Source organism: Nelumbo lutea, chromosome 1 (genome assembly GCF_056320005.1).
Source record: "Nelumbo lutea isolate HS-2025 chromosome 1, American lotus-T2T, whole genome shotgun sequence".
Taxonomy (NCBI): Eukaryota; Viridiplantae; Streptophyta; class Magnoliopsida; order Proteales; family Nelumbonaceae; genus Nelumbo; species Nelumbo lutea.
In genome coordinates this window covers 174,920,742-174,940,087 of record NC_142684.1, presented here as the reverse complement: position 1 = coordinate 174,940,087, position 19,346 = coordinate 174,920,742, and the positions used below count along the sequence as shown (strand labels likewise).

General features: G+C 35.0%; 1 protein-coding gene and 1 pseudogene across 19 annotated transcripts in view; one reads left to right on the top strand and one right to left on the bottom strand.

Moving 5' to 3' along the window:
• The first annotated feature begins 288 nt into the window (after positions 1 to 288).
• LOC148879341 (nuclear transcription factor Y subunit C-3 pseudogene) lies at positions 289 to 7,324 on the top strand (annotated as a pseudogene). 11 transcript variants are annotated; one of them, XR_016104185.1, is made up of 5 exons: positions 289 to 425; positions 522 to 651; positions 778 to 849; positions 4,388 to 5,267; positions 7,076 to 7,324. The product of XR_016104185.1 is annotated as a nuclear transcription factor Y subunit C-3 pseudogene, transcript variant X6 (transcript). The 11 variants fall into 11 exon arrangements; XR_016104183.1 differs by having other exon boundaries at positions 7,067 to 7,324; XR_016104181.1 differs by lacking the exon at positions 7,076 to 7,324 and adding an exon at positions 6,326 to 6,736.
• Positions 7,325 to 15,112: 7,788 nt separating this feature from the next.
• Positions 15,113 to 19,346, bottom strand: part of LOC148879340 (pfkB-like carbohydrate kinase family protein) — a 35,308-nt gene continuing 31,074 nt past the window's right edge. For all 8 annotated transcript variants that reach the window (XM_088960854.1, XM_088960855.1, XM_088960858.1 and 5 more), the window contains 3 exons: positions 15,775 to 15,840; positions 15,521 to 15,649; positions 15,113 to 15,444 (listed from right to left, as the gene is read on the bottom strand). In XM_088960854.1, coding sequence (XP_088816980.1) covers positions 15,417 to 15,444; positions 15,521 to 15,649; positions 15,775 to 15,840 — 223 coding nt within the window. In that variant the 3' untranslated portion in view covers positions 15,113 to 15,416. The remainder of the gene's footprint in view (positions 15,445 to 15,520; positions 15,650 to 15,774; positions 15,841 to 19,346) is intronic.

Below are 19,346 nucleotides of genomic sequence, written 5' to 3'. Positions count from 1 at the left end.
ATGTATGTACTGACCTAATAAGAATCTAAATATTTATTTTTCCACGTGGCCTGAACTCTATTTAAACAATTAAAAAAAAGGGGAGTGACGGCGATATGATAAGCCACCGGATCTGTATTGCAGCCCAACCAATTTACCACGTGGAAACCGCTGGCGTTGTAAATCTCATCTTCACCAGCAAACGACCCACGTGGGATGCTGGCCCCACCTGCGAACGGAACAGCAAGCATCCAAATTTCCGAAGTACTCGGAACTCGGAGGAGTGTTTTATTAGTTGAGAGTCAGTCAGTCAGGACTCAGGAGTGGAATCCTGGGCCCGGTTTGTCAGAGACGGGGTCCAAAGACGAACTCCAACAAAAGTCCAAGGGACGAGCAGCGGGAGGGAGCGGCTCCCGATACAAGGGCAAAGTTGTCAGGAAACTGTGGTAAGGACTGAGGAGTGAGAGAAGACAACAAAAGTAATATTGTCTCCACGAACCAATTTCTGGTTTCTTACTTTCTCTCTTTATTTTTTGTTGTAGAAACGAAAGAAAACTAGAAGAAACGGGAAACTGTGTTCGTCTCTCTCTCATAACTTCTCCTTTAATTCAGAACCCTAACCAACAGAATCTTATATCTTCTCTCTCTCTCTCTGCGAAAACGTGAGACGTGGTAACCTCTCGGTCTCTTCCCAGCTTCCTGGAAAGACAATCTATTTTTTCTTTTCCTTTTTCCAATCTTTCTTTCTAAACCTAGCTTTGACTTTACGACGTTTAATCGGTCTGTCGAAATTTTCAGGGTTTCAGTCTGGTAAGAAGGAGGAGAAGCATAAACAAACAACTCCAGATTCGAGTCTATCTGTGTGAAAAGGTGAAGCCTTTCTATTTCCAGCACAACCGAATTTATTTATTTCATGGCAAGTCGTTCTTGGATCTGTTTCTCGATTCTGGATTTTTAAGCTTGATTTTTTCGATCTTTTTTCGGTCATATCGATGTTCTTAGAGTGACAGTTACGGGTTAGTAGACTATATTTTCCCTAGAAATCATTACTTTGTATTTACGCTGGCTATCTTTTTCGTTCATCCATTAAAATTCAAAAATGAATAATTCCATACTATAGTTAGCCTCCTGGTTCCTGTTGATTTCTTTAGTCCATTTTGTTGGTTTCTTATGTTTTGTTTCGCTCTTTCCCAGGTTTGACTAAACGATAATAAACTTAGAGTTGCTTCTGCATTGGCAAAACTGTAGCTCCTAGTTGCGATTTTATACGGCTTGAAAAAAATTAGGGGTTCCGTAATGAGGATAATAAGTAGGAGAGGTGGCAATTAGTCATATTGCGTAGCTTAATTCTGTGGTCAATTTTTTTTGTCTTCAATCTTAGTAGATGCGTTATACACCCGGCTACTGTTGCTGCAGTAAATGAAAATTGATTATTCAATTTTTTTTGCTAATTTCTATTTCATGTTCGCTGATATACCCACGTTTTATTTTATTTAATCGATAGTTAATAAGCTCATCTTGGTGTCTAAAATATTCTCTGTTACAAGTATTTACCTTCTTTGTTGATCTGAGTGGAAAAGAAACTCTGACATCTGGAAGGCTTATAACTTCTCTTTGTGGTTAAAATATTTATATATGTACCTTCCATATATAGGATCACAAACCACATAACAGTTTGCAAGCAGGTCTATGATTTCTTTTGTAAAATGCTTGCTATTGAGTATATGAACATGAACTGATGAAAGGTAGGAAGAGCCAAAGAGAAAATAACAACTGATTGTGCATCCTCAGAATCTCCTCTTGGAGGGAACACTATGGTACAAAATCATAAAGAAAAATTTGGCAAGTGGATTGGGCAAGAAAGGCATAGACTGTAGCTATGAGGCTGACTAAGGTTAACCGCGGGTTACAGGACAATAGTTGCTTCAACGAAGCTTGTTTGTCTTGATTGTATGGGAGGCCCTGCTTTTTTTTTTATTATTTTTTTTAAGATTATGAACCACAGACATGGAGGTTCAGTGTTTTTCATTCTGAAGGAATCCCAAGGGCTATCTGGAAATTGTTACTTTTTTATGACTGGAGTAGATAACTTGCAATGTTTATGGAGTATTTAGGCATATTGCCCCCCCCCCCCCCCCCCTCCTCCCCAAGTCCTTTATTTTCTTGTTGGTAATGTCTTTTTCACCCGCCCCCCTTCTTTAATTTAACAGATTTGTGAAATAGTGGAACACATTTAACATTTGGCAATGTGGGGAAGTGCTTTTAGAAGGTACACCTTGTGTAGTAAATATCATTCTGTGGGTGTGCCTAGTTGGTTTGTTATGTTTTGATGAGTTAACTTTGAATTTGAAGTTTAAATAGTTAATTCACTATGTTGTAGATTTCAGCTATGATGTTTATAGCTTAAACAGTTTGGCATATAGAGGACTTGAACATAGAATGGTACAACCTTCACAACGTTATAACCAATTGGGCTAATAAGCTTTTTGAAATATTCTGTTACTTTCTGATTTTTTATCAGCAATAATAAAACATACTTTTTTTTATTCTAAGAGAGAAAATCCCAATCATTCTGAAGTGCTTGAAATAGAGGGGACCAAGTGCAAAACAGTCCAAGGCTGACAATTACAATCTCAAGAAATGCATCATCAAGTTATAGTTTAATTTCTAGGCTTGGTTCCATTCCAAATCTTCCCTTGTTATCCCATCTCTTGCAAAAGTCTCAGAAAGACCATTTGCAGATCTAGGCATCCACCTAAATGAGCAGCCCATGTTGGAAAGCAGATTACTATCCTCAACTGATTAGTCAATCAACTAGTCATTGGCTTGTTGATACTTTAATAACATTGTTTGGCATGATGAAATGGTTTCACTTCAAAAACAGCAAATGAATGATTGTAGTTCTATGAATTGAGCCCAATGACAGGTTTCGTTGAGGAGGAGAGAGGGATATTTCTTTTGGAAATAAAAAAGAGATAAAATTAAGATTATTTGAAGAGACTTTTTTTTCTTTTTCTTTTATGAACCTTTGAAGAATTTTATCTATATAAAAAGAACAATTGAAAAGGATAAGAAAAGAGATGCTTTATATGCAATACATTCTCCTTCCAGGTTTTTTTGCCTATTTTATTCATAAATTTGGCATGAGTAATGGCAAGAAGGGTTTCTTGGGTTTTGACTTTTGAAGCAGATGATTGATTGAATGACCTGGTGTTGTGAGTTGGTGGGTAGGCTGTCAAGAAACTGATCTAACTCATGCTACTATTATGATTGGCTTAGCATAAGCGGCATATAAGCTTTACATTGGAGCTTCAAAGCCAAGCCCAACTATCAAGCTCTGTTCATTATGCTAAGCAAGCCTGAGTTGGCCTGTCAGAACATTTTTCATACTTGATTTAAAAATAACTAGTATATTATTGAAGTTATTGTAAAGTTTCACAAGTGATTATGACTTTTTATGTCTTGGGATTGAATCACCTTGAGCTTAAACAACTCTAAACCAGTAGCGAACTCTTTGGCAGCATTTACTGAGCCTGAGCTTATGCACAACCTAAGATCACAGATGTTACTGACATTTTAAAGCATAATTTTAATGGGTTATTGTAAAGTGTATCTTGTCTCTCTAGGATACTCTGATGCTAAAGTGGAAGATGCTTTAGTGCTCTTTTAATGGTTTAAATTTATAGTGGAGCATAAATTATAAATCTTGAAGTTGCAACTGATTGAAGTAGTACAATTGGGTGGGCCTACCTGATTTGGGAAACATTTTGTCAGACTTTTCATTATCATAAATTCATAACAAGACTCAAGAATTGGGTTTGGCTACTGCAATTAATTCTCTCGTCTTGGGATCTGCTGAAAATTTACAAATTTGCAATATTGTTTCCATTTTACCAAATTCTAATACTGGAATTGAATTTATATTACTGAAAAAAATGTATTTATGTTCTCTTGCAGTGATTTTAGTTGAAGTTGCTTAACTTAGCTCTTGAGAGACTTGCATCTGGTTTATATTAAAAAAGAAAACTATGAGAAGAAAGAAGTTATATAATACATAGGCACTGGTGCACCAATATGCTTTATGAACAATGAACGGATAGAGAGCCCAGCCTTTCATAATGGCCCAAATGCAGCTTATGAATGCACAGAGCAGTTTCTGTATATTACATACCAGATAACCCATGAGCTAAGTACAATACCATGAGACCTAAATAGAGAAATGGAAAAAGATGCCACTATGGATTTGATGTCCATTAGATGGTGTGCTAATTTCCATGGTCCCATACCATTGCCATTATATAATTGGACCTGTTTTTTAACCTTATTGTGTTATTTTCAACCAGAAGGTGACCATCATGATCATGACCATGATCTATTTATTCATTTATTCTTTCTTTCTGTTACCCAGATCCAGAAGGATAAAATCATCTCACACAGACCAGAATGGATCAACAAGCTCATGGACAGCCCCCAGTCATGGGGGTGGTTGGTGGTGGTGCTCAAGTGCCATATGGCACAACTCCATATCAAACTAACCAAATGATTGCAGCCAATTCTCCTGGATCTGTCACATCAGTTGGATCTATTCAACCTGCTGGTCAACCAACAGGTTTCACTTCTTCCCCAGCTCAGCTTGCACCACATCAACTTGCTTATCAGCACCTCCACCAGCAGCAGCAACAGCAACTGCAGCAACAACTCCAGGCTTTTTGGTCAAACCAATACCAAGAAATTGAGCAGACCACTGACTTCAAGAACCATAGCCTTCCATTGGCAAGGATCAAGAAAATCATGAAGGCTGATGAGGATGTAAGAATGATATCAGCAGAGGCTCCTGTCGTATTTGCCAGGGCTTGTGAGATGTTCATCTTGGAGTTGACACTCCGTTCATGGAACCACACAGAGGAGAACAAGCGTAGAACACTCCAGAAGAATGACATTGCTGCAGCAATCACAAGGACTGATATCTTTGACTTCCTGGTTGACATTGTCCCCAGGGAGGAATTGAAAGATGAGGTACTTGCCTCAATGCCCAGAGGAGCGCTGCCTGTTGGAGGTCCTGCTGACCCACTTCCTTATTATTACATGCCTCAACATTCACCACAGGTTGGAACTCCTGGAATGATCATGGGTAAACCCGTTGTCGATCAAGCTTTGTATGGACAACAGCCTCGCCCTTACATGGCTCAGCAAATATGGCCACAACCACCACAGCAACAGCAGCAGCAACCGCCCTCAGATTCTTAAGCTGGAGAAGAATGGTCGTAGCAGACATTTTGGAAAAGAAAGTAAGTGAAAACTCATCATGCCAGCTGTAAATAGTTTGGGTAAAGGTTGAAAGTGGTAATATCAGTATGTTCATTTTATGTTTTGAGAGAAATAGAATGGTATTTCTTGTTGCATTACAATTTATATCCATTTAATTATTCAGTGATCACTTAGATGTTTTTTTTTTTTTTTTTTTTTTTTTATGGACTCTCATGTGTGGTATTATCTGTAGTCATTTGCATATCGGATGGTTAGGTTGTTTAATGTGTCCATGTTCATATACTGCTTCTACATTCAACAATCACATCTTTAGGCACTGCAATATGTGATTCACTTCTAGCAACCCTTTGATTCACAGGATTAATTGGTTTTCAATCTGAAAACAAGTAGTTTGAAATGTTACCACTGGGATATTATCAGATGGCTAGATTTATTGTTCTAAGAAGTTTTATTTTTCTTGATCATGTCGGAACAATGGATATGTTTTTATTTAACTATTCATATTAGCATAAACAATCTCTATATTTCATAATAAGTTTTCTTGTCAGGGGTGTATGTTTCGTTTTCTATTTTGGTCCTTTGTTCATGTTATTTCAGTATTTGTGTTGCAGAATTTTAGGGTGTTGAAAGTTCTTCCAATTGTCAGCATAATGAAAGGACAAGAGAGGGATGTTGAGTACTTGAATTATATAGTCCAGATAGTGAGCTGCAGATATATGTTTCTATATGAAGCATTAATACATCAAATATTTCTAGGGAGTAATTGGTTTTTATGGATTGGAATTTGGAAGTGCCTTCTTGATCTGTGTTTCCCATTTTTCCATTTTCTTAATTTATAAGCTTTACAAAAGTTGATGCAGTATAAATAGAATTATAGAAATATGATGAAAAGTAGTGTTTACTCTTACCATAATTTGAAAACAAGATATGATGTGGTTGCTTAATCTATAACATTATTTTGTGCGTGATAATTGTTATTGTCTCTTTAATGTTCTAATTATTGCCTACCATACGTAATCATGGTTTTGCGGCTTTATTTTATTATCAACTTCCTTATTTGCTGAATTTGCAAAGACAGGAACAACAGACTGAGCAATATATGCTTAGTAGGAGAAAGTATTAAGCTACAGCACACTGATTTATACTCTACCATCACAAGGACATGAAGAACAGTCCAAAGTTAAATATTGCTGAAGATACATGGTAATAGAGAAGCTATCAAGGCCTCCAAAAAAAAAAAAAACTGAAAAAAAAAGCTATAGGTGTCACTGAATGTGGTTTTACATCCAAATATTGTAATGGTTCTTTGGAACCTCTCTGACATTTGCAAGTAATATGGAATTATGGATGACTAATACATATATATATATATATATATACAGCAGACATGTACAGGGAAGCTAACATCATAAGTTAGTCATATTTACCAAAAAAAGAAAAACATTATAGCTAGTTATCTCAATGCAAGTGCTAGTGGTGGCGAGCCCAATGAATTGTTGGATGGTTCTTTCCAGGAAATGGTATTTATGGTTTTTGATTATGTATAATAGGGAAGACAACCCCATGACTTCTAAATGTTTCTGACGCATATATGGTTGTTTGTCAAGAAAGAGGGTTCAGCCGCGTTTTTGTTTTTCAAAAGCACAAACTGCCACATCGGCAAAAACATTAAAACAATATGATACTGTTTGATGTGGTGGTTGTTTTTGTTTTAAAATGTAATAACATACATATTGGCGATTAAAAACCTGATGAATTGATTATTATGGTTTTTTCAGTGTTGTTATTTTGCAGTAAAAGAAAATTGTGTATGACCCAGAATTTGCAGGTATTCTACGATCTGAAGGGTGGAATCATTCAACCATATGATGATGCACATACATGCACATGTGCTCGCATCTTTATGGCGATGCATTTCTAATTTTCTCTGAGTTATTTTACCGAAGGCCACTTTAAATTTTAAGCATTCCTTTTTAAATATGTACTACAAACTAAATTGATTCAGCTGGGTTAATGGTTAGTGACGCACGATGATAGTTACATAAACATTTTTCACACTAGTTCCTAGTCCCAAGTCCCAACCAATTGATTGTGTGCATAGTGGTTTGTATGTAAATAATGACTCTCCACTCCAATCCATGGTTCGAAGTAGTGATAGACTCAATAATGAAAATCGATCCACCCAAAGGATCAATACTCTTGATTTAGGGCTCATTTGGTTTGCAGTCGGATCGAAACTAGAATTGGAATCAGAATCCCTTGGAATCAGAAGCAGAATTGTCTATTTCTAACACCTGTTGGGTTAAGATGGGAATCAGAGTCAATTCCAATAATTTCTGTTTGGTTCATTTGGAGTTGGAATCAGAATCAATAAAAAATTTAATTTTATATTAATTTATTAATATTTTATTTGTATTGTTTTATTATTATTTTATCATTTTTGTTATAATTCTTTTTAGCATTTATTATGAATATTTTATTATAATTTTATTAATAATATTTTATTTTATTTTATTTTTATTATTTTATTATTAAATTATTATTATTTTCTTATTTTATTAATATTAGGGTTTATAGGTTTTTCTGTCAGGAGCTCTATACTTCTCGACAGACTCTAGAATAAGAACATTCTGCCAAGAATGAAAATCAGAATCCCTTTCCAATTAAATGAACAATTGGAATCAAGGTTCAAAAAATAGACATGTATTGGCCCATATCAATCGATATATATTGTATCAGGAGCACCCCGATATGCCCCTGCAGAGGGTGTATCAGGGTTTTGACTGGTTCAGGGGGTGGAGGAACCTTAAACCAACCCCCTGAATCGGATTTGAAAAGAAAAAAGCAAAAAAAAAAAGTATCGATATGCCCCTACTAACATATCGGGCGAATTGATATTTAGAACCTTGGTTGGAATTCCATTCCACACTCCTATTCCAAAAAACCAAATGGACTGTTAATGTATTTCAAAATTCAAAAAAACAATAAATATTATACTATAATACCTTAAACTTGCTTTTGCTGCATGGTGTATGTTACACTAACCCTTATTATGAATTTATGGATGAAAACAGATCATATAAGATTCGAATCAGGGTATATTTTAATATGGTCCAATACACTATAGATCCAACCTGATCCATAAATACTTATTCAAATTTGAATCCAATTAGGACGTCAGATATCCAAATATGATTGATCTGATTTCATTTTTAAAAAATTAATAAATTATTAAAAGAAATATGACAATTTAAATAAAGAAAAACAAAAATGTCATATTTATAAATAAATAAATTACATCAGATCATTTCGGATCTGATAAAGATGATTCGATAATCCGATTCAAAGATCTGAAATAGAGATCCAAATCCGACAAAAGATCAGACTTCAGATTGGATTGGATCATTATCCGATCCATTTGCACCCTCTTAATAATAATAGCCATGGCAGTGTGCCAGACTGCCAATTATACTATTGTTACTGTTGAAATTTGCTTTGCTACATGAAAACAAAAAACAAACTCTAGATGGGTAAGATTTGCCTGGTTTTTACTGTTAATTACAGTGAAATAGTTGAGGGTGATTTTTGATAATCATGATTTAGATGGTCCTTTGGTTTTTACTGTTACTCGGTGTAACGAAGGATTTAATTTTGAAATAGAATAGAGAGAGAAGAGAGAAGGATTTTTAGCTTTCTAAGTTTTCTTTTTTTTTTCTTCTATTTTATATTCTTTGTGGATATCGATCTAAATTTGTAAAAGAAAAGGGAAATAGAACAAAGATTTAGAGAGATATAAGAAAAGGAATAGAAGAAGAAAGGTAGGAAAAGAATAGAGAGAGGGGGAATGGAAAGTTATCAGTTCTTGCAATTTGCGGAAGAAGACAAATAGTATTTGGGGGGCATTTTAGTAATTGACTGATACAAGACCGAAAAGGTATTTTCAAAAAATAAATACATTTCGTCAGCATTCTCTATGTGGGACGAATAGGGAAGGTTAGGGCTGTCAATGGGTCAGGTCCGACCCAATGGACCCAAACCGACTGGACTGGTTCTGGTTCCAGAACTTGTCCCAATGGGTCGGTTCCGGTTCCTAATACATTTTTCCGATTATTATTAAGTTGGTATTGGGTTCATCATGTCCCAAACCAAGCTTATATATAATTATATATATTATTAAATATATAATATATAATAATTAACAAATTACATTACACAGATGTAATATTTAAAGAAAAATGTCTAAAAGGCAAGTTTGAGCCTTTGAGGCTCATGAACGGTGAATACACTGACAGAACTGGGAACACAGAACGAGAGCCAAAGACAGAGGGGTTACAACTCCGTCTATCTGTCCGTCTGCAACTCTTACGTCATCCATCCATTTGCAACTCCGCCGTCATCTGTCCGCCTGCAACTTTGTCGTTGTTCATCTCTATTTGTTGTTTTCTCGGTTTCTCCTCACTCACAGGTAGAGGTGTCCACGGTTCGATGAACCGAATCATGGGCATATTTTGTAAATCGAATTGACACCACCAGTAGGCTGTTCACGGGTCAGGTTGGATCGGTATATTGGGGTTTTCTCAACCAACCTGACTTGGTCGGGTTACCTGAGATGGAAACCGAAACTGACCCAGTGTTAAGCAAAATCGACCTGATCGGTTTGAGTTGGATTGGGTCGGTTTCGGTTTTGTTCCTGTACAAAAATGACATAAAAGCGTATAATGAAATATCTATTCTGAAAACTGAAAACTGAAGTTTTTAAGATCTTTTATAGAAATATATTTAAAAAGATAGAATTAAAAAAGAAGACAAAAGTTATCAAGAAAATAGAAAGTCAAACTGTTGTATAAAAAGAATGCTGAAATTTGTATATTTAAAGAAACTTTCTAAGTTCTAATCTAAGTAAAAAGGACACCTAATTCTAATTGTAATTGACTAATTGGTTGTCTATTTGATGTAAAAGACTATAGAAACTATGATAGAGACAATTTAGTTAAATAGGAATTAGAAACTAAGTTAGGTTGTAATTAGGAATTAGGATAGAAGCAACTTAGTTAAGTAGGAATAAAGTGGGTTCGGTTCGGTTCGATTCGGTTTCGATTTTCACACAAGAAAACCAAAACTGACCAGAACCATCGGTTTATGAATTTGTACAACCCAAAACCGACCGGTGCTTATGAAAACCCGGCCAATTTGGGTTGGGTCGGTCAAGGTTGGTTGGTTTGGTCGGGTTGGGCCTTATGAACAACCCTAACCACTAGTTTTTGTATTTTTTGGAACCGAAGCAAGCGGTTAACCGGTTGACCGTTCTTCAATTTTCGTTTTTTTTATTTTTTCATTTTTTTAAAAATTCTTTCCTATATAAAATAACAAAAATAACAAAGAATTCTAACAAAAATAACTATAAGGGAGAAAACCAGAGCCTAGAGTAGAAATTCAGATTCAGAGAATGAGAAGAATAGGGGAGAAAGAGAATCGGACGACAGTGACGACAACGGCGACAACAACTAGGGAGAAATAGAACCGGCCAATGGGCGACAGCAACAGGAGAGGAGAAATGGTTCGTTTTCTGTTTGTTGATTTTTCTTGTTTTCTTTTAGAAACAAGAAGAAAGATAAGTAGATAACCAGATCAGTTGACAGCGCTACAGCGACGGAGAAAAAGAACTAGCCGACAGACAACAGCGATAGCAATAGGAGAAGGGCGGTGACAATAGCTAGGGTTTCTGGCTTATATATATTAAAATTGGTCTGTCCATGTTACTATCCTCTCCTTTGAGAGAAGCTATTTATCTATTTTCTCCATTTTTTGTATTTTTTCTTATTTTTTTAATTCCATGTCATTTCTGAAACAACCAATAAGATCCATTTTTCCAATAACCTAAATAATCTATTCTCCTAAATTACCTCCCCATTATCCCCCACTTTCTCCAAAATTATCTCTAATTCCTATTTATCTTCTAAATTATCTCTAATTCCTTTTTATCTCCAAAATTATCTCTAATTTAGTAGAGAGTTTCTCTCCTAAATTATCTCTAATTCCTATTTATCCTATCCCCAACTTTTTATCTATATCCATCTAGAGAAAGTTTGGATTAAAAAATTTAAGAATTATTTAAATATTCTAATAAAATTATATAATAACTTTAAAATATTTATTAAAAACACAACATATAAATTTATATTTTTACAAAATATATCACAAAATTATGTACTAACAATTTAAATTTTGTTTTTCTGGATTATCAATTTAAATGTTTTTCAAATATTTAATAATATGTAATAGCTTTAAAATATAAAATTCAAATAATAAAATATTTAAAATATTTTATAAATTATTTAAATATTTAAATAACTAAATATTTACCATAATTAGATTTTAAATAGTTAAAATAACGAAATTATGTAATAAATTTAAAAGATTTCTTCAAAGTAGAAAAATAATTATAACATAATATTGAAATTAATAATAATTTAATATATTACAAAATTAATAATGAAATTATGTAATAATAGTATAAATTATGATTTTATGGATAATTAAATTCAATAAATAATTAATCATTACAAAATTAAATATTTTACATATTATTTAAGTAGTTAAATAACTAAATGTTTTAAATAACAAAATATTTGACATAACTAGATTTTAAATAGTTAAAATAAAGAAATTATGTAATAAATTTAAAAAATCTCTAAACAGTAGAAAATTAATTATAACATAATATTGAAATTAATAATAATTTAAAATTTTTACATAATATTTAAAATAATTATTCACTTATATCAAGTAATTATTTGAAAAAATAACTTTCAAAAAAATTAATATTTATTAATAATAATTTTAAACTCTTAATCTGCATTTATTATATAATTGTATATACTAAAATTAATATTTATTGTATTTCAGTAACTATTTATTATTTTTTTAATAAATGTATTTTCAAAAATTATGTATAAATTTATTTTGTTTTGTTATTTAACAAAAAACTTTCAATAATTATTGGAGATTAAATTACTATTATTGAATTTTTTAAATTTAATTTATTGTACTTATTGTATTTATTGTATTTTTGTTATAAGCTATTGATTAATATTTATTAGAGATTAAACTATTATTTGAAATTATACTAGTTATTAACTAAGTTAATATTATTTTAGTACTTATTGTATTTTTGTAACTTCAATAATCATTGTATTTTTTATTATCAATATATTTTCAATAGTTGTGTTTTCGCTATAAATTTTCAATAATTATTAGAGATTAAGCTATTGTTATTTATTAGAGATAAAACTATTAATTTAGTTGAATTTATGAGTGCTCATGAGTTGGTTCGGTTCAGTCATAGGCTATTTGTCCAACCAAATTGACTTGGTCAGGTTAGGGAGTTGGTCAGCTGAAACCGATTAACCTTTTGTGAAAACTGACCCACTCACTCAAGTTGTATCGGTTTGGGATTTAAACTTAAAAATTTAATTTAATTTTAAAAATTACAAAGCAATTATTAAAAAATAAATTTAAAAATTAGCCTTATGATATAAAACATTTTAGACTAAGAAATATGATAAATTTAACACTTTTTCATATTAAAAATTATATTTAAAATATAAAATATTAATATATATCCATGGGGTCGTTTGATTTTGATCGGTTTACAAATGACCAATGTGAAACTGATCCAACTTGGTCGAATTGGAAAATATTTGAACCAAAGCCAACCTAAAATACTAGAAAACCATCAAACTCGAATCGAATTAATCGGGTTGGTCGGTTTCATCAGTTTGATGAATAAACCTAACTGAAATTAATTATTCTTATCTTTGTATTATAATTTTTTTAAAATACTTTATAAAATATGAATAATTATTAATTATTAAAAATATTGAAAATACAAAACAATTGTATACTCTTATGTGTTTCTATTATGGGCATTTACTAAAACACACTTTTAGGGATGGCAATTTTCCCCATCCCCGATGGGAACCTGACTTCCCCGACCCGATGGGGCTAGGGATGGGAATTGTCTTGGCGAGGCGGGATGGGGACAAGGATTAATAGGAATCCCCAGTCAGGGTCGGGGATGGGGATTGAGTATATATATATATATTATTTGAAAACATTTTGGGGATTCAGGTCTCCACGGGGAACCCATCCCCGTCAAGGATAGAGGATGAGGGTTAATTTCATAATCGATGTTGGAGACAAAGAATATGATACCCGCCCCGTTGCCATTCCTACACACCTTATAGTTTATATATTTAGTTAAACCAACCTTGTAGTTTTCATTTTACTAAAACATCCCATATATCTTATAACTTATTTACTTAATCAACATTTCATTAAGGAGTGTTTGTTTTGCCATTAGGCCCATGATTTTTTATTTTAAAAATACCCTAACACTTTTTTTTGTATAGAAAACAAAATTAACCAAATATAACCAATAGAGTGGTTGTTCGTGTCTTATTAAGAGAAAAAAATGTATTTTTTATTTTCTTTTGATTAAACGTATTTAAATGAACATTATGGTCAACATTGTCATTTTCCACTATCATCTAATGGAAGATTGATTAAATCTATTGCAAATTATAAATGGTGTTTTAGTAAAATGATAACTATAGGGTAGATTTTAATAAATCCATGAAACCATAAAGGGTATTTTCATAAATGACCATTTTCTATTATTTAGCTTTCGCTTAATAAATCCCATGCATTGCACGGATCCCCGCTAGTGTTGTTCAAACAAGAAGAAGAGGCCAGAGGGTTTTAGTTTTGTCCTAGGTTCGAATGTTTGATAGAAACATTCATTTTTCATTTTTTTTGGGGCTTGGGCCGAAAAAGAGGGGCGCTGGGGCACTGGAGCGGAAACATATTAAAATAAAATATATATATATATATATATTGGTCAGTCTGGTTAACCAAAAACTAACCCCATCCTTCAATTTTTTTTAATAAAATCAAACCGACCTTTTTCAGATTGGTTTGTTCCATTCAGACCGGTTTTTCGGTTTTACAATTTCTTATGGACACCCCTACTCTTCTTTCTAGTCTCTCCATTGCTCGTACCATACAATCTATAGATTGTAGCTAAAATCTGAATTGATTTTGAGTGTATTTTGAGCTTATTGTTAGGGTCTAGGCATCCCGCTAAAATCTGTTTTGATTTTCCCTTTGTTTTAAACCTTTTCATGAGATTAATCTCGACTTCTTTCTTCTTTTAATTAACTATTAATGGCGTTTGGCAGCTGTAGTCAAGGTTCAAAGTATCGACATGTATCAGCCAATACATATCATTCCGAAACCCCTCCGGTATGCCCCTATAGTGGGTAGGTGTATCAGGGGTCTGACCGGTTAAGGGGGTGGAGGAACCCTAAACCAGCCCCCCTGAACTGGTTGCAAAAAAAAAAAGCAATAAAAATGAGTATTGATTTGCCTGATACACCCCTACCAGCATATTGGGCGTATCAATATTTTGAACCTTGGCTATAGTATAATCGGGTCCATTGGGTTGGACCCATTGTCACAAGAACCAATTGGTTCAATTCCAGGTCCATGATTTTTCTTGCCGGTTTGGGACCGGTTCTACCAGGTTCTGACCCAGAACCAACCCATTAACAGCCCTAGGGAAGGGGGAGGTAACTTTATGTTTTTTCAAAATTATAGGGGAGGTTTTTGTTAAAGTAAAAACATGGGGAGGTTTCTCTGATTGCCATAGAACTCAGGAGAGTTCTTTGTATTTTATCCTAAATTATTAATCATAGTCATTCAAACATTAGATCTCATACTGCCTTCCGAACTCATAACCCCCCAACCCTGATGCAAGCGGGGTTGGATCCCAACTCCTAAGTCCCTGCTAATAAGTAGATACGTCTTTTAAAATTGACACTTTGAACCATAACCCACATCCAATATATCACAGAACCAGCATTTACGGGTGATAAAATTAAAAACAACAAAAGATAAACTATTTTCTTTCCAAACATGGAAAGTTGAACGAAACTCACTCCTACGGGCTGAGACCATACAATGCATTCCCCCTTCTCTCTCAGACCACAAACTCACGCAGACACACTTTGGCATACATACCTTAAGCCCAACAAGAACAAAGACCGAGAGACCATGTGTGCACGAAGAAGGATAAACTAAAAAATCCGATAGGTCGAGGGCCAACAGTATCAGCTAGCAGGGCATATCTCCTCCAAACTGCAATAAAGTGAAGCTTAGAAGGGAGTTTGTTTTAAATTATACGATGAAAAAAAACGGGAGCGGGAAGTATCACCTTATCCCTAAGCACTCAATTATGTCCGTTGTAAGTGTCGCTCTTTTCTTTTTTCCAAAAGCAGTTGATGCAGCCTTTCTCAGCAGTGTTGATGCAGCAATACTCCCCACAACCATTGGATTTGATGGACTTAAAGAATCAAAAACCAGAAGAAGTTAGCAATCATCCAAATAAACCACAGAAAGAAACTAAAATCAAACCACCAAAGGTCGAGTAGTTATCTTGTTTAAAGGTGATTGATGTAAACCACAGACCTGCCACGCAAATTGTCTCCCGTAGCCAAGTTCTGCTGCCGTGCCCAAGATGAAAATATCGCAACACTGGAAACCCCAAAAAGGGATAAAATTTTACAAGAAACTCAACAGTTTGATCAATCAATATGAAGCAACTTGTAACTCCGGATTTTTCTTTTTTTTCAGAATCCAAGTTCCAATCATTTTTTAAGGCATAGAGCCATAATTAATTCAATCAGATTTAAGGTCTTGGTTTACAATCCTCTCGTAAGAGGCAATATCTGAAACAATCAAATCCCTTATGGGAAGGGGGGTCTCACCATACCAAGGAAAACATGGACATGCTCAGTTTGGCAAGATGACGAGCCACTTGATTAAAGGTACTAACATGAGTAACCAAGACAGAATCAAAGAGGAGAAAAGCCTCCTGCAGTCGGTCATGTACATCAGTACAGACCATGGGGGAGGATGAGTCCTCCAAGAGGATGTGGATAAGTTCCAGAGCATCACTTATGTAAACAAAGGCTTAAGGCCTTCAAGCAAAGCCTGAGCTTCTCCTACCCTTGAACTAGATGGAACTCTTTGACAATCTAGCCACGTGGAAACCATTTGAGTCTCAATGACTCAACATATCACCCCAATACCCGATGTTTGGGGATTTAAGGTGGAACTCTCTTCTCCTACCCTTGAACTAGATGGAATTCTCTTTGACAATCTAGCCACGTGGAAACCATTTGAGTCTCAACATATCACCCCAATACCCAATGATTGGGGATTTAAGGTGGAATTCTCTTCTCCTACCCTCTAACCACAAGGTCAAATTCTCTTCCCCTGCCCTCAAACTACAAATTTAAGGAAAGAACATTCACTTTGATATAATAATTAGCATTGTTGATTATATAAAAATTGAGTTGGAATAGGCCCATTACAGTTCAACTCAATTCAGTCTTAAATGCAACTATTTGGGGTCAGCTACACAAATCCTGTTCCTCCGCTATACTCTATCAAGAACAAAGCTTTCCATCAACTTTAAGTCATTATCAATTCAGATCACATTTCTTCAGTTTTTCCCTTGATTCCTTATAGCCTTCTACCTGCACCAAGTCAGTCCTCGCAAGTGCAATCATTGTTTGCCAATGCATGTGAAATATCATAGTCAACTTTCCCTCATTTTGTCACTAATTAGAGCTGCTCGTAAGTCCTCTCTACTGCACTGTCCCATATAGAAATGCTGGTCTTAAAACTGTTATAGGTTTTGCCTTTTAGTCTCGTTGGTATATGTTAGTCATGCTATGCACAAGATCTCAACTTTTTTTTTTATCAGCAAATAAGACTTTTATTAAGATCAGAGAAATATTGAATTACAAGAGTTAGGTTTCAGCACTGCATTGACCCAAGGTGCAACAAATACAAACAATTACAGTTTTGCCCAGAACAAGGTAGATCTATTTGCCCACTGTTTTGCTAGTGTATCCACCAACCCATGTGCAGTCCTTTTTACTCAACCAAACTGAGAGTTGAAACTCCTTGCAAGTATGTCAATTTCCCTAAAGATAAATTTGAGGGTGCTGATGTGATTTGTTTAGCCCAAGAAATGACCAGTAGTGAGTCTCCTTCAATTTCTAAATCTGTTGCTCCAATCTGCTCAGCCAGCTTTAAGCCTTGTAGGAGAGCCAGAGTTTCAGCCTGACTTAAGTCACCAATACATATTGGTCCTGAGAAAAGTGCCACAACTTCTCCTTGATTTCTAAGCACACCCCTTATACCTGCCCTTCCGGGGTTGCCAAAGGAACTCCCATCAAAGTTTAGTTTTAGTTTATTTAGTGCAAGTGGCTTCCACTCCACTTCACAATTTCCTTGGGTACATCTGTTTGTGCCACTTCAGTCTAGTTCCTTAGAATGTCATTCATGGAGAAGTTTTTGAAATGTTCCATGGTCATCACCCAATGTGTAGTTCTGATTTTTATGGATTCAATGACTTCCTCCTTTAATTTGCTTTCTTCAAAGAAAATTCTTTGGTTTCTTTCCTCCCATATAGTCCACACCACAGCAGCTCTTGCTGCCTTCCATAAGGAAAGAGGGGCTGAAGAGACTTACTACATCCTGTAGGGGAGCCCATCTGCATCCAAAGAGAGAACAAACAATTCCCCCAAATACAAGAAACAAAAGAGCAGGATAAGAGTAAATGAGGTAGGGTTTCACCACAATCCTTACAAAAAGACACGCATGAGGAGAAAGGCATTTGTTTGGCCTTCTTTTCTGTAGCACATCACAAGTGTTTACCCTCCCTAGGAATACTTCCCAACAGAAGGCTTATACTTTAAGAGGGACCAGTTTGCACCAAATTTCTCTTACTAGGAAGTCCACCCCCAAGATTTCAGAATGAGTGAGCAGAATAAAGAAAGAGGCACAACAGAAATAAGTCATCAGAGGTTGGGGACCAGATTCTACCATCAGTTGTATTTTGGTCTAAGTGGACCTTCTCTAAGATTGAGATCAAGAGCAATAGGGAGGCACATTCATTCTTCCTCAGACCCCTTCTGAATCCAAAGTCCCAAGAGAGACCCAAGTCTGAAAGCACACCAACCCTAGCAACAGGTTCATTTTTAAGGTTTGACAAGGAATAGAGGTCAGGGAACTTAACACTAAAAGGCAAATCCCCTACCCATAGGTCTTCCCAAAATAACACTTTATTGCCACACCCAACATCTAAGTGGATGAAGTTAAGAAAGGTTGGTAGTACCTCAAAGATTGCCTTCCAGGGGGAGTTTGGAGCTGCATTGGAGGCTAATTTTGCATCCTAGCCATTTTCCACTTCACCATGAATGCTTTTAATGACCCTATGACACAACCTACCTTCTTCACAAGGGAATCTCCACAGCCATTTCCCTAAAAGGGCCGTATTTTTCTTTAAAATGTTCTCTATACCTAGGTCACCTTGCTCCTTAGGTTTGCAGATTTGTTCCCACTTGACTAAGTGATCCCTCTTTCTCTAGGTCCAATTTACAAATCAAGCCTTTGCCACCTTGCTTTTTCTTCGCTGCCACACATTCATTTGCCACTAAGATTTGATCCACTATTTGTCTCCCTTCTACAAAAGCTCCTTGATTCTGAGAAATGACAAAGGGCAAGACAATCTTTAGCCAACCAGCTAAAATTTTTGCAATGATCTTATACATGCTACCCACAAGGCTTATCAATTTGTATTCCTTAGGGGTTTTGGCCTCTTTCTTTTTAGGCACTAAAGCAAGAAAGTTGCATTTGCTCCTGGAGAGATTTCCCCTTTTTGATGGAACTCAACAAAGACATCCATTAAATCATCTTTTAAGATTTCCCAGCAATCTTGATAGAAAGCCATTAGGAAACCATCCGGCTCCAAAGCTTTAGACCTATCTATCGAGAAAATTGCTTCATGGATCTCCTCTACACTAAAAACTCTTTCTAAGAGGGCAGCTTTGGATTTTGGTACTCTATCCCAATGTAACTCTCCCAATTCCAAATTGCTTATAACTGAGGAGGTAAGGATTGACTTGAAATGATCCACAAAGCACCTTTTAATTTCCTCCTTTGAGTTTATTACTCTTCCTTCCACC